A 12,499-nucleotide genomic window follows, 5' to 3' on the forward strand; every position below is an offset into this window, starting at 1 on the left:
GTTTTGCTCTTGCCTAGTATAAATCTATATGTGTAGTGTAACCTCATTGCTTTTTGTCCTGTCCTCACTGGAACAGTTGCTCCATTGTTAAAAACAGTTTGTATAGTTTGCTTTATTTTCCCTATGTGTAGTTGATCCTTCAGTAAGCAACCCAGGGTGAACTTAGTAGCAAACATTGCCCGAGTTACACTCTCTGTTTACTTGGCTTGACTTAATGCTGGTAGAATTATAACTCAAGGCTTATTTCCACCCCCCCTCAATCCCCCCAGCAATTACTTAGGTAGGTGATGAGCTTACAAATAATGATATATCAAATGAAGTGCAGAAGGATTATATAAGCATAGTTTGTTCAAAAAGATTCATTTTTTAAATTTTCTATTTGCTTAGAAATCGTCCCTAAGATAATTTCTGGGGGAGTCCCCATATGTTGCTCCTATCTCACAGCTAAGCTTGCTCTTGTGAGCTGTGGTTTTTATTTGTATGCAGAGTCTAAAGAACCAGTAACTTCACTGATGTTAAGCTAAAACGACTGGTGCTTATTTGGATGAATTTAGGTTAGATATGGTTACCAGAGATGTCCACTAGGTAGCAGCAAAGATGATTTCATTTGCATCCCTTTGCTGCCATCTCCAGGTTCCTCTAGATTTGGAGCAACCCAAATTTGTTAATTCTAATTTAGTGGTGAAGGAGGAACAATGAAGTAGAAAAAAACTCTTACTCAGCCCTAATTTTCTTCCTGCTTAGACGAGAAGGAAAGGAAAGCCGTTGTCCCAAATTAGTCTGTTGGGTTTCTGAAACTTTCTTTTAGGTTGCTGGTTATGTATCATAGTAACGGCTTTCTACAGGACATAATATTAGATTTGTGCTATTGCAAATGTCTGTGGGGAGGGAAGGAGCAGAGATATCCTCAGCGATAGTCACTGGCTTCAAAAGGGTGGACATGACTGGCCAATCAAAGTCCTTTCCAGTGTTAGCTGCAGTGATAACCATTGCAGAAATGCATTAGTCAAATTCATTTACTAAAGCATTTTGGATATTCCATTTATGTTCTGTTCTCAGTCACGATTGTGTGATGTTACCTTAATCATCTCATCATAACTTCCCCAGTCTATTGTCCAAAGCCAAGTGTGCACACAAGTGAGGCATTGGTAAGAGGAATAGTTTAAAAGACCTAATTTGGATGTTCTCTAAACCTTTCTGTGATGTGGACATCAGAGGCCCTTCACCAGCCACCGTGCCAATGACAGTGCACACATTGCAGTTCCTATCCATATTCTTTCTTTTCAAAGTGAGAGTTGCTATGCTAGTCTTTCTTTGAATGTCAGGAAAAAGTATGTAAGTAGCCCTTTTGTTCAGCAGGAATAATAAGTCAATCCATTTCCTTCTTACAGTGTTTTTAATGCAAAGATATCAGAGAGATATGGTGCACTTACATGGCTTATTTTGAATTGATTAAAATCCAAATTTTAAAAATAGGAGGCTTCTTTTGTTTAATAGGGGATCACGTTAGTATTAAAAGGTTCTATTCAAAAATGTTGGGGGGGGGGGAAATTGCCTGTTTTCTGGGAAGCCTTTCCCAACTTTTAATTTCAGACTTGCTGTTTATTGGAATCGTGTGCAATGGTGTCATTGTATTTTTTTTCTAGCAAAAATCCATGTGGCAATAATTTCTTTTCCTTCCCTCATTATAACACATCAGATACAAGCAATTACAAGAAATCGGTTAAAGACTAGAAGTAATCAAACTAGCTGATTGGTCCCAATTGAGTGATGCCAGACAGAAGGTTGTTGGATGAGGGGGTGTGGCCTTAAATTTCTTGGCAATCACATTTTATTGGGATTAAGCATTTTTTATTAATAACTGGAGCATATGTGCTTACAAAATAGCTGGTTTTGCAGTCCAGTGTTTACATACATAGAACTACAAGGGTGGGCTGCACATGTCCAAGGGTCCAATTTTTGCAATCCTCAACCTTTTTCAACCCCAGTTTCTGATTCCTATCCTTTTAAGATAGGATGCTGATAAAAGCTAGTGTTAAGTATCAAAATAGGGTTAACTTAAATAAATAAGAAAAAAGAAACTGCCCCAAATCAGGAAGAACAAGGTAATTTATTTCAATAGTTTATATCCTACTCATAGGCCCGATAAGGCAGCTAACTGTGTGTGTGTGTGTGTGTGTGTGTGTGTGTGTGTGTTTGTGTGTGTGTATATAAAAATCACTTTACCCACTGGAGTCTTCTGCCTCCTGAAAAAAATTCAGCCTTTGTCACAAAACACTAGCTGTCTATACCCAGCACATAAAATGAGGACCCCCAAAGTGCAAGAAGTGAAAGTAGAACTGAAGAAGCTTCTTGGATGAGAAGTGAAACCTCTTCAAGGACAAAACAAAGTCCAGTTGCTTTTTGGTAAAAGCACGTTTGGGACAACCATGACCTGGATGACTGAGGATCTCCATAGACATAAAATAAGAGTCTTATAAACATTTATAAGTTTATTTTTGAAACAACATCTTGAAGTTATTACTTTTCACTTATGTCTTTTATTTTTGGTAAGGGAAGGTATGATGTTTCCTTCAAAATATTTTTCAGTTGAGAATGTTCTGCTTTTGTTTTTATTTTTTATTTATTTTATTTAGATTTATATACCGCCCTTTCCCGAAGTGTTTCCTGGTCACCAGGGAATTACATTGCGATTCGTGAGCAAAGCAGAAAGTACAGTCCCCCCCCCCAAAAAAAAAGATTTCTGTTTTGGGGTGGGGGGATATGAAAGATTTCAGAAAAGATCCTTTTCTTTTGAGTCATCTTTGATGTGCTACAAGACAAAAATATTGTTATCTGCCTCTCAGCTGTTCCCAACAAAGTATTCTTAAACAGCTGGTTCAACTTAAAATCAAGCCAGTACCAGCACACTATTTTGGACAATCTGCTTTTGTTTTGTTTTCTTTGCTTTTATTCATACCTTAATTGTCTTTTTGAAACCTAGCCAAGGTCACCCCTAGTGCTAGGCATTGTCTGAACCACTACCCTCAGTCACTGAATCTGACCCTTAGCTTTACTCTGACTTTCTTTGTTTCCTTGTTTTGCAGGTCAGATGGGGAAAATTCAAGAACTGTCAGGTCAGTTGCATTTTTTAAAAGAAAACATTATTTTGCTGTCTTTATCCCTTTCTTATAAGTTCTCGAAATTAGCTTCTCTTTCCCCACTCTTCTCCTTTCCTCTCTGTTGCCTGCATTCTTTTTAGAGCCTGTGTGATATTGGTATCTTCCTTGGATAAATCTGAGTTTAGGACTTTTTTTGTTGTGGGTTTTAAATGGGAAAGGGAAATTTAGTTGGGGTAGGAGATGAAAATAAATGTATTTTGGTTAAATTCAATTCCTATAGTCTCAGAATGTAGATATTTTACCTACTGGATAAAGATGCTCATCCACTTGATAATTAGTATATATACATTTTGTGTGCCTTCAAGTCAGTGTTTACTCCTGGCAACTGCCTAAGCAAGTTCCTATGGTTATTTATTAGTTGGTAATACAAATTCATCAAGTACTTGCTCCATGCTATACACTGGAAACGTAATTAAATATGGTTTTGCCAAAAGGCTTAGGTTTTGAAAGAAACATTATGGCTACCTTCATATGATAGATGTTAAGCATGGTTTTCTCAGTGACCCCAGTTTTTTAGGCTCATGTTATATTGAACCATAAACTAATCCTATGTGGGATATTTGCCTATCACATTAAAATGTGGTGGACTAGTTTATGGTTCAGGATGTCGTGCAAACATAGCCATGCATGGAAAAGAAAGGAGGAGTGGAGTAGTGAAAATAAAAGACAAGGAGGACCAAGCCAAGATTGGTGGATATTTCTGTTAATATGCTAGCTGACTGCAATACTATGAGTCACCATGGGAAACAGTAACTGTATATTACAGCTTGTTGGATGCTTGACATTGACCTGTTTCTGCAGGGTCAAGTAAGCAACTAACGCAGAAAATTTGAGGAGAACATGGTACATGTCAGGAATTTGTGATCCTTAAATGTGACTTCTCCATGTTGCAGGTCTGGTTAACACTTGAATGGGCACCTAATATAAATACCAGGCTGAAGGCTAGATTGTGAACACATCAGTAACATATCTAGAAGAAGGCAATGACAAGCCACTTGCCTACTGCTGTCAAACACACTTTATAGATATGTCCATATCAGACATCAGGAATTAAGCACAATTCCAAGAAGTTGTTATTAACCCCCCTCCCTACAACACACACATAAGGCTTACCTATATTTTCCATAGTCGTCATCTTTATACCAGAATAAACCCAACCCAGATACATATCAACTGGATTTTGAACTTAAATTGGTGGCCAGCAAAAATGGTGCAGCAGAGCTGGACCAGATCGCACAATCTGGGGTTTGCTCTGTGCAATACAATCCAGTCCAAGGTGACAGGAAGAGTGGATCAAACAGAAGCACTAAGAAAGCAAGGGAGAGGGACAAGGAATTGTCTATTTGAGCCCCTTTTGCTACCCACTGGCAAGGTCTGCTTTCACATTACACAAAATGAGGTGGCAGACTTGAGTTTCATGTCAAGGCAACAAATTATTTGTTATTTCATTTATTAGTGGGACATTTTTTACAGCCATGAACAGAAAGGCAATAAAGGTATTTTCAGTCCTAGAGTAAAAGAGTAGAATAACATAGCATATTCCCATTTAGAATATGTACTACTTTTCGGTTCATTTCTAGCCTGTTCTTTTTCCATGGAAGGTAATGCTGCAATAAACAGAAATTCCCACACATTTATGCCTCACAACAGTTGCATACACTAGATTACACTGACAGGTAGATACAAGCCCACCCAGTGAACCTACTTGTATGTGGCTGAATTTGGAACTGAATCCACGTCAAGTCTATTCATTTAGTGAATTCATTTAATGAATGCTTTTCACAGCATGGGATCTTCTGCTCCAGATGTGGTGATCTTCAAGGCCCATTGTCCTCACTCACTTCAGACATTGGCAGAGCTCAGTGAGAATGATGGATGTTGCAATCTAACTGCTCGAAAGGGAGGCTGCTACTTTAGATTTGCTTATTAGCTTGGTTTTAGTCACTACGACAGCCATAATTAATTGAAAAATGCACCAATCAAGTTTCATTGTGTTTGGGATTGCTTCTTTGCTTAAATCTATACTAGAATGTGGCACGATCACACAAAGAGCAGGACTGTTGGCTGTGACTAACAAGTACTGTAACCTAAGATAATGAGGGAGGCTAGAAAGATAGCAAAACATGAAGAATTGGTTTGCCATGGTATTCAGCAACGTGTTTTTAACTTCTCCCCATTGTTTGCATTTTTAACAATGCAGAATTCTTTTGTATAAAGAATTTGGGTAACATTATCCCTGTGGCTTTCAGGTTATGTCTGTATTTTCCCAGCTGTGGTTTCATTTCATAAGAGCTCCTTTGTTGACTAGTGCTGACGAAAGGGAATAGTCCTTTGGGATAGTGTGTGCATCTCTGTGTGTTACAACTGGAGCTTTGCATGGTACCCTTCAGTGTTGATAATTTTAGTTGCTGGATGATGAGTTGCTTACATTAGTTAGAAGTGATCTTCTGAAATAGGCTTTTTCACTTTGCTGTTGACATAGTCATATATATAACCACAATTCTGTGATTTCACTCATATTTGGGTGTAGAGGACCCTTTTTCTGAATGTGTGAAATTTCCAAGCACCTTGATTAATAAGGATTCAGAGTGTTTGAATAACCTATTATTGTAAGGAATTGGAGACAGGAGGACAGATCAGACGTCTTGGCTAACACCTTTCCCAAATTGCTGTTCCCAGGAAGCCATGAGAATTAAAATTGGCATGAGACTGATACAAATTGGTTCTGTTCTGATAACAAACCTAATGAGATCATTTACAAACCTAATGGGGCCATTCACACAGCATGTATTCTTTAATTCATATTAAATCTATAGCTTAGAGCAGTGTTTCTCAACCTTGACAACTTGGAAATGGGTGGACCTCAATTCCCAGAATTCCCCGGTTTAGAAACTTTTGTGGGTTAGTTCACGGTACAATGCATTGCACCAAAAAATGGGTGAATGCAGGTTAAGTGTGTTGCATGTATGCAGCCCTTTTGGGTTCAGCCAGGGCTTTTCAAAAGGGTTGAATAGTTGTGTTTAAGAAAAGGTAACAGTGGTCCTGCTCCTGCTGAGCTAGTGATACATTTTTCCTAGCTCATCTGGAATGATGACATATTCTCTTATTCCAGATGGAAGCTTTTCCCTGTGACAGGCGTGCTGATTGTGTGTACTTACACTTGTAATGCAACACAGACCCTCTGCGCTGATCGCAACTTGTCTAAATGTACTAAGAGGATTTTTGCTGATGGCATAAAAATTGTGGCATCCAGCTCTTTTCTCTTTCACACACTGAAGCCTGTTCAGTGATATCCTTTCTTCTAGGGCCTTACCTAAGGCATTTCAGTTTTTGAGCTGAAGCAACCCAAAGGGTGCTCACCTTACTTATTAATATCCAGCAGAACTGATGGAAAAATTCTGCACAAGCGTCGGTTGTAGGCATCCGTAAAGAGTTAACAGAGAAAAATAACAACACGTGCATCATAATGTCATGGCACAAATGAAGCACGTTACGTACTTGTGTTAGACATCATTATGCAAATACGCACCGGTTGTTTGTGCAGTGATCTTATGCATCTGGGGTTGTTTTGATGTCACTGTGTCTTGTTGCAGATGCATTTGGCCCAGCTGTACTTCCTTTTGAATAAGGTAGCCTTCTCCCATTGGAATTCAGATCAGGGAGATTAGAGTTTGAAGGTCCAAATCTGGAAGGTTCCGAATAAGGGAATGTTGCAATACGGCAGCTGCGCAAGAAATTTATTTGTGTATTACTGATCTTTCTATGCCACTAAGTTCCAAAGGGCTCTGAGCAACACAGAATTCTCAGTGGATTGTTCATGAATTCTTCGTTTTTTTCATTGTAAAACATATCTATTTTAGGACAACTGCTCTTACACTCAGGAGTGGGACTGAGAGAGATGTCATGGTAATATTATGCTCAGTAATCACTGAGCTAGGTTGCACTGTGGATTTGCAGAATCTGTAATTTTTTTCTTTTCCAGACATAGAATTTGAAAACGAAAGCTCTTTTGGATTTTTTTTTTAATTTATAATGGTGTCTCTTTTTCAGCAGATAAATGTGCTAAAATATAATATCTGTGTTCATCCAAACCAGAGATTTGTAAAAAATTTAATTTAGAGGGTATCTGGAAGATCACTCAGTGAAGTCAAGTCAAGCTATGTTTTAAATACTTCCAATGAAAGAAAAGTACCATGATTAGGAAGTTTTCTTCTGACTCCTTTTGTAACACAGCGCTCTGCAGAAGTTCCTAGCTAAAAAGTCTAGGATTGAAATGCTAAAACTTTCAGTCCCCACCTGTTGGGAGAGTACTAGGTTGGGGATGTCTGCTTTGCCGTATCAATCTCTTGATTCAAACCGTGTCTTTTGGAGAACATAGAACAAATCTGCTCCCTCTTCTGCATGGCAGATGGTTGCCCTATCTACTTTCCAGTTTCTCTTTTCAAGCTAAATGTATCCAAGTTTTTAATAAGACTGGGTTTTCAGACCTTAGAAGAGATGGTTCTCAAACTTTTTGGACCATTGGGCTCATTAGGAATTTGGAGGGCATCTCATGGGAAGCTCACACATGGTTCAGAGGCTTTCAGGGTATGATTATGACCATTCACAAAACATCCCTATACAGGTAGTCCTTGATATATGATCACAATTAGGACCAGAATTTCTATTGCTAAGCAAGGTGGTTGTTAAGTAAGCCACAACTGATTTTACTGATTTTGCCACAGCTGTTAAGCAAATTGCTGCAGCTGTTAAGTGAATCTTGCTATCGTTAAGCAAATCTTCATTCACCCATTGAATTTGGTGGAGGCCAGCTGAGAAAGTCACAAATGATGATCACATGATTCTAGGACACTGCATCATAAATACAGGCTGGTTGCCAACCACCCAAATGACCACGAGGACACTGTGATGTTCCTAAGTGCCAGGACTATGACTTTTTCAGTGTTATAATTTCAAAGGGTTGCTAAATGGAATTGTGTACCAGCCACCTTCTGTTTTATTTTCTAAGAATACATTCAAATTCTTAGTTATATTGATCATTTGGCTATTCCACATAGCATAAAAATAGACAGGTTATATACTGTATAAAAGTAGAAGAACTCCCCATCCAAAAAGGGATGTAGAAATCATAAAATGCTGTATATCAGGGGTGTCAAACTCAATTTCATTGAGGGCCGCATCAGCATTGCGGTTGCCCTCAGGGGGCCGGGTGGGCGTGGCCTACTGGGTGGGCGTGGCTAGAGTGCGTATGGTCTACTGGGTGGGCATGGCCAGCTCTACATTGTTTGCATCAAGGGTGCCTATGGGGGCCTGGGCAGGAGTGGGACAGATCTGGGGGTCTCTGGCAGGAGGAGGGTCTCTGGGCCAGGGCCAAGGCAGTGGGGGCCGTTCCCTCACTGTTTCCAGGATGGCTTTGTGGGCCGCATGAAACCACTTCGCAGGCCGGATCTGGCCCCCGGGCCTTGTGTTTGACATGTCTGCTGTATATGAAGGCAAGACGTCTGTATTTCCCTACTCTGACAACTTCAGAGAAGGTGGACTACATATATACAATGGTACCTCCGTACTCAACTGCTTTGAAACTCATTAAATTTGGTACTCAACTCATTTTGACATGAACATTTTGTCCCAGTACTCATTGTTTGTTTGGTGCTGGATGCTCAATGTCAGTGTCAGTTGCCTTGTGATTAATACATTATTCCTTATGGGAAAAATTTGGTACTCATTGTTTTTAGTATTCGTTTCACCTCCCAGAAGCAATTAATGAGTGCCGAGGTATCACTGTATTCTGAAAGCCTTTGAATTTTTAGTGGGTCGCACTGAAATATTGTCAGAGATGCAGGTTATGCTTGAAATTGTTGCTGTTTGCTCATCCTGCCATGGCAGCAGAATATGATCAAGTTGAGACATTATTTCACCTCTTCTGAAAAAGGTCAGGCATTACTGTATATTAGAGTATTTGCAAAGAAACAGAGTGTTGTCCACAACATGATCTGCTGCTTTTCATTACCCAGTTTCCTAATTTTTTCTGTAGCTGTTTTAGATAGAATCTGTACGCTGCACTTTTTTTTCTAGATGTCACCATATTATAATATCTAAGACAACATATGAAGGATGCAAAAATCTTCTAAATGATCATCAGAGGGCAGCAAATCGTTAGGAGTTTCTGCATTCTTTGCTGCCACCTGGTGGATGGCTGTAGTTTTGCAACCTACATGTGGTAGCATTTCATGATCAGAATCAGGTCTGGCATTGGCTTTTGCAACCTTGATATTTGCTACCTTGCATGCTACCACTTGGGAATGGGGTGGAAGTGAAAACTTAGCATGAGATAACTGTTTATTGTAAAGAAAAGAGTCTCCATTTTTCTCATCTTGAGAACCATATCGTACATGTGAAAGGCTGCACTTTAAAAAAGGATGAAGGCCAGGCTTATTTGGGAAGTGGGCTACAGGAGTTGAGAGAGGTGAGTGACTCCTTTAAAATATCTGGAATCTCCCAAATGTTAAAAAATAAATAAACCCCAAAACCCAGGGGCAATATTCTTGGATTTATGCAAGTCAAGGAAGTTTGTGTGTCCCTACAAGGAATGCTAGTGATTCACACTTTTTGCACCTCATTCAGAGGCTGAAAGAGAAGCGAGTCTGGGGAGAAGCAGACGTTGCCATCCTTTCCACATTGGACTTCCAGGAAGTGAAATGATTTGCTGAAGAACCCTGTCTCCAGTTTGGGAATCATTTCTCTAGCATGGTTTCCACTAACCCTGCCTTCAGCCAAAAGCTGAGGGGACACTTTGATCCTCTCTTTGAGGATTTGCAATTGGAGAAGCAAACAGCTACCATATTTCCTCTTCCAACAGTCAGTGAATCAGTGCCAACTACTGGAGTTGCTAGGCAGGGCTCAGTCTTTCTGAGGAAACAAAAAGTCCTGTCTATATTTGGTGATGGATGGGACTTCACCATCCTGCAGCAACAGTTGAAGCCCAAGGGAGTGTCATTCTACTTCATCTTGCTCTATAAACATTTTGCTAATTACAAGCCACATTTTATCCTCCTACTTTGGCTTCCATTATTGCTCATGTTGCATCCATTTTTCTGGCTGTTTATGGGTACTACAGATCTGACAGTTTCTAAAGAAAGAAGAAGAAGCCATGAGGAAGTGGAATACGATAGTATTCCTGTGCAGGATCCTGCACAGATCCCGTCAACTAGACTTATGGATATGGCCTTTCCAGAATACAGACTTATATCATAGGTTACAACTTTCTGTTTCCTGTTTGGCCAGGCTTAACTGAAGCTACAATCAGCTGCCTAAGGCAGTTGCCTGATCGTTGCTTCATAGCAGGCCGGCTTTCACATATTTCACGTGTTATGGCAAAACAAGAACCTTCCTTACTAATAAAAACATTGGAGCAGAAATGTGATGCTTTGGGGCAAGGTGATTACATCATGGCAGTAATAGGGTACAGAAGCATGATGAGTACTCAAGAGGAGCGTGATCAAGTTTGTCTAGCTTATGTTCTTTCTGATGAGACTGCTAGAAAAACAGAGATAGCATTTTGTGCCACAGTGGTGTGTAGTGGGAACATTGCTGTATAATGTGAGTTTACTGCAGCATAAGCATCTCTTGATTCATGGTGCCTCAAGGTCAAAGACCAGTATCCTGAATTAGGGAAAAAGGAGTCAGTCTGCCTTGAATGTTTCTGCATCAGTATTCAGCAAATACCAGCAGCAAAGGTTACAATGCTTGTCCTTACTGGTTTCAGGTCTCACAGAGATGGACAAGATCAAGGAAGCAAGAATTACACTGACTAGAGAAAAGCACTTTAAATGCTAGTATTAGGTGTAAATATTGGAAACTACAAGAGAAATTTCCAAGACTCATCTAATGGTGAGTTTGTTAAGGTGGAGTTTCTTGGAATGTTTTTAAAAAACTTTTCTGGCCATATGGATGAAATAGCAATAGCACTAGCAATAGCGCTTATTGCTTATATACTGCTCCACAGTGCTTTATAGCAGCAGTCCCCAAGCTTTCTGGATTGGCGGCGGGGGGGGAGGGAATAGTTCCTTGTGAGTGATAGGCGGGTGTGCACAAGCTTGCACAGCTCTATTTGTGGGAGCAAAGGAAGCTTTGCACATAAGCGCAAGTGGCCACCACTCAAACCTTTGTGCGTGAGCACAAGACAGCCGCCGCTTGTGCAAGGGGAGCTTGCAAGTGCCAGTTGGCACTGCTCACGTGAGGGGAGCTTTGTGCACACACACACGCTGGTCTGCTGCCAGTTCTGAAGAGGCCGCAGCCCGAGAGTTAGGGACCCCTGCTTTACAGCACTTTATGAGCGATTTACAGAGTCATCCTATTGCCCCCAACAGTCTGGGTCCTTATTTTACCAACCTCAGAAGGATGGAAAGCTGAGTCAACCTTGAGCTGGTCAGGATCGAACTCCTGGCAGTGGACAGAGTTAGCCTGTAATACTGCATTCTAACCACTGTGCCACCATGGCTCTTAAATATGCTATCAACAGACTGCGCTCCTGTTTCTTGATTGTTCATGTCAAGCTCTCCTTCAGTTCAACTCTCCATCTTCCTATAATCTCTCACAACTGGGAACCATGTCAAAGATGTGGGTTGTGAAAACACCGAGAGAGTTTAAGGAGTTTAGTAGGCTGTAGCCCTTCAGGAGCAAATAGCAGTCTCTGGATGGTTGGATCAGAGTTTGTATTTTACAAGGGTGTTGGCCTGCAAAACCTGAGATCTGATTTGTTTCCCATTGTTGCCAAGTATTCACAAACATCTTAAACTGCAGGAAATTTGGATTAAGCACCAGGAAACCAAGAAGCAGTGAGCAGCATATTCTCAGAGCAGGACCCTGTATGAGTGAAGGATGGTTGACTTCTCTAGGCTTGCAAAAGTCTGAAGCCAGTCCTGCTAGTGAAGCAAGAAGGAGAGGTGAAATTTATAATCGGACCCAATGTGTGATTGAGCCATCTCTTCTCAATTTTGTTGTGCAACATCTTTTCCCCCCTCAGCAAGCACTGTCCTCCTGTCTTCAATGCCACTTTATGTGCAGAGAGAGAGAAATAGTGACAACTCCCCCGTTTACATAACATTCCTGTGATGTCAGGTGGAGGAGGGGAGAGAGCTCTTTGCAGTCCCTCCCCATCATCGTCCCATCCCATCTGGTGCTACAAATGCGGAGTCCCAAAGTACCGCCTTCATATGTTGGAGCTGAGCTGGGAGCCAAACCTAGAGATGCTGAGGAGAGAGAGAGAGAGAGAGAGGTAGGTCCCTGTCACAGGTTAGGGAGCCCCCCCCACACACAAAGGCTGCATATGCCCTCCC

General features: G+C 40.7%; 1 protein-coding gene across 3 annotated transcripts in view; it reads left to right on the plus strand.

Moving 5' to 3' along the window:
• IQSEC2 (IQ motif and Sec7 domain ArfGEF 2) overlaps positions 1-12,499 on the plus strand; it is a 158,299-nt gene that overhangs the window by 23,924 nt on the left and 121,876 nt on the right. For all 3 annotated transcript variants that reach the window (XM_083357126.1, XM_083357123.1, XM_083357125.1), the window contains exon 2: positions 3,087-3,116. In XM_083357126.1, coding sequence (XP_083213252.1) covers positions 3,087-3,116 — 30 coding nt within the window. The remainder of the gene's footprint in view (positions 1-3,086; positions 3,117-12,499) is intronic.

The sequence above is a fragment of the Vipera ursinii genome (assembly GCF_947247035.1).
Source record: "Vipera ursinii genome assembly, chromosome: 2".
Classification (NCBI taxonomy): Eukaryota; Metazoa; Chordata; class Lepidosauria; order Squamata; family Viperidae; genus Vipera; species Vipera ursinii.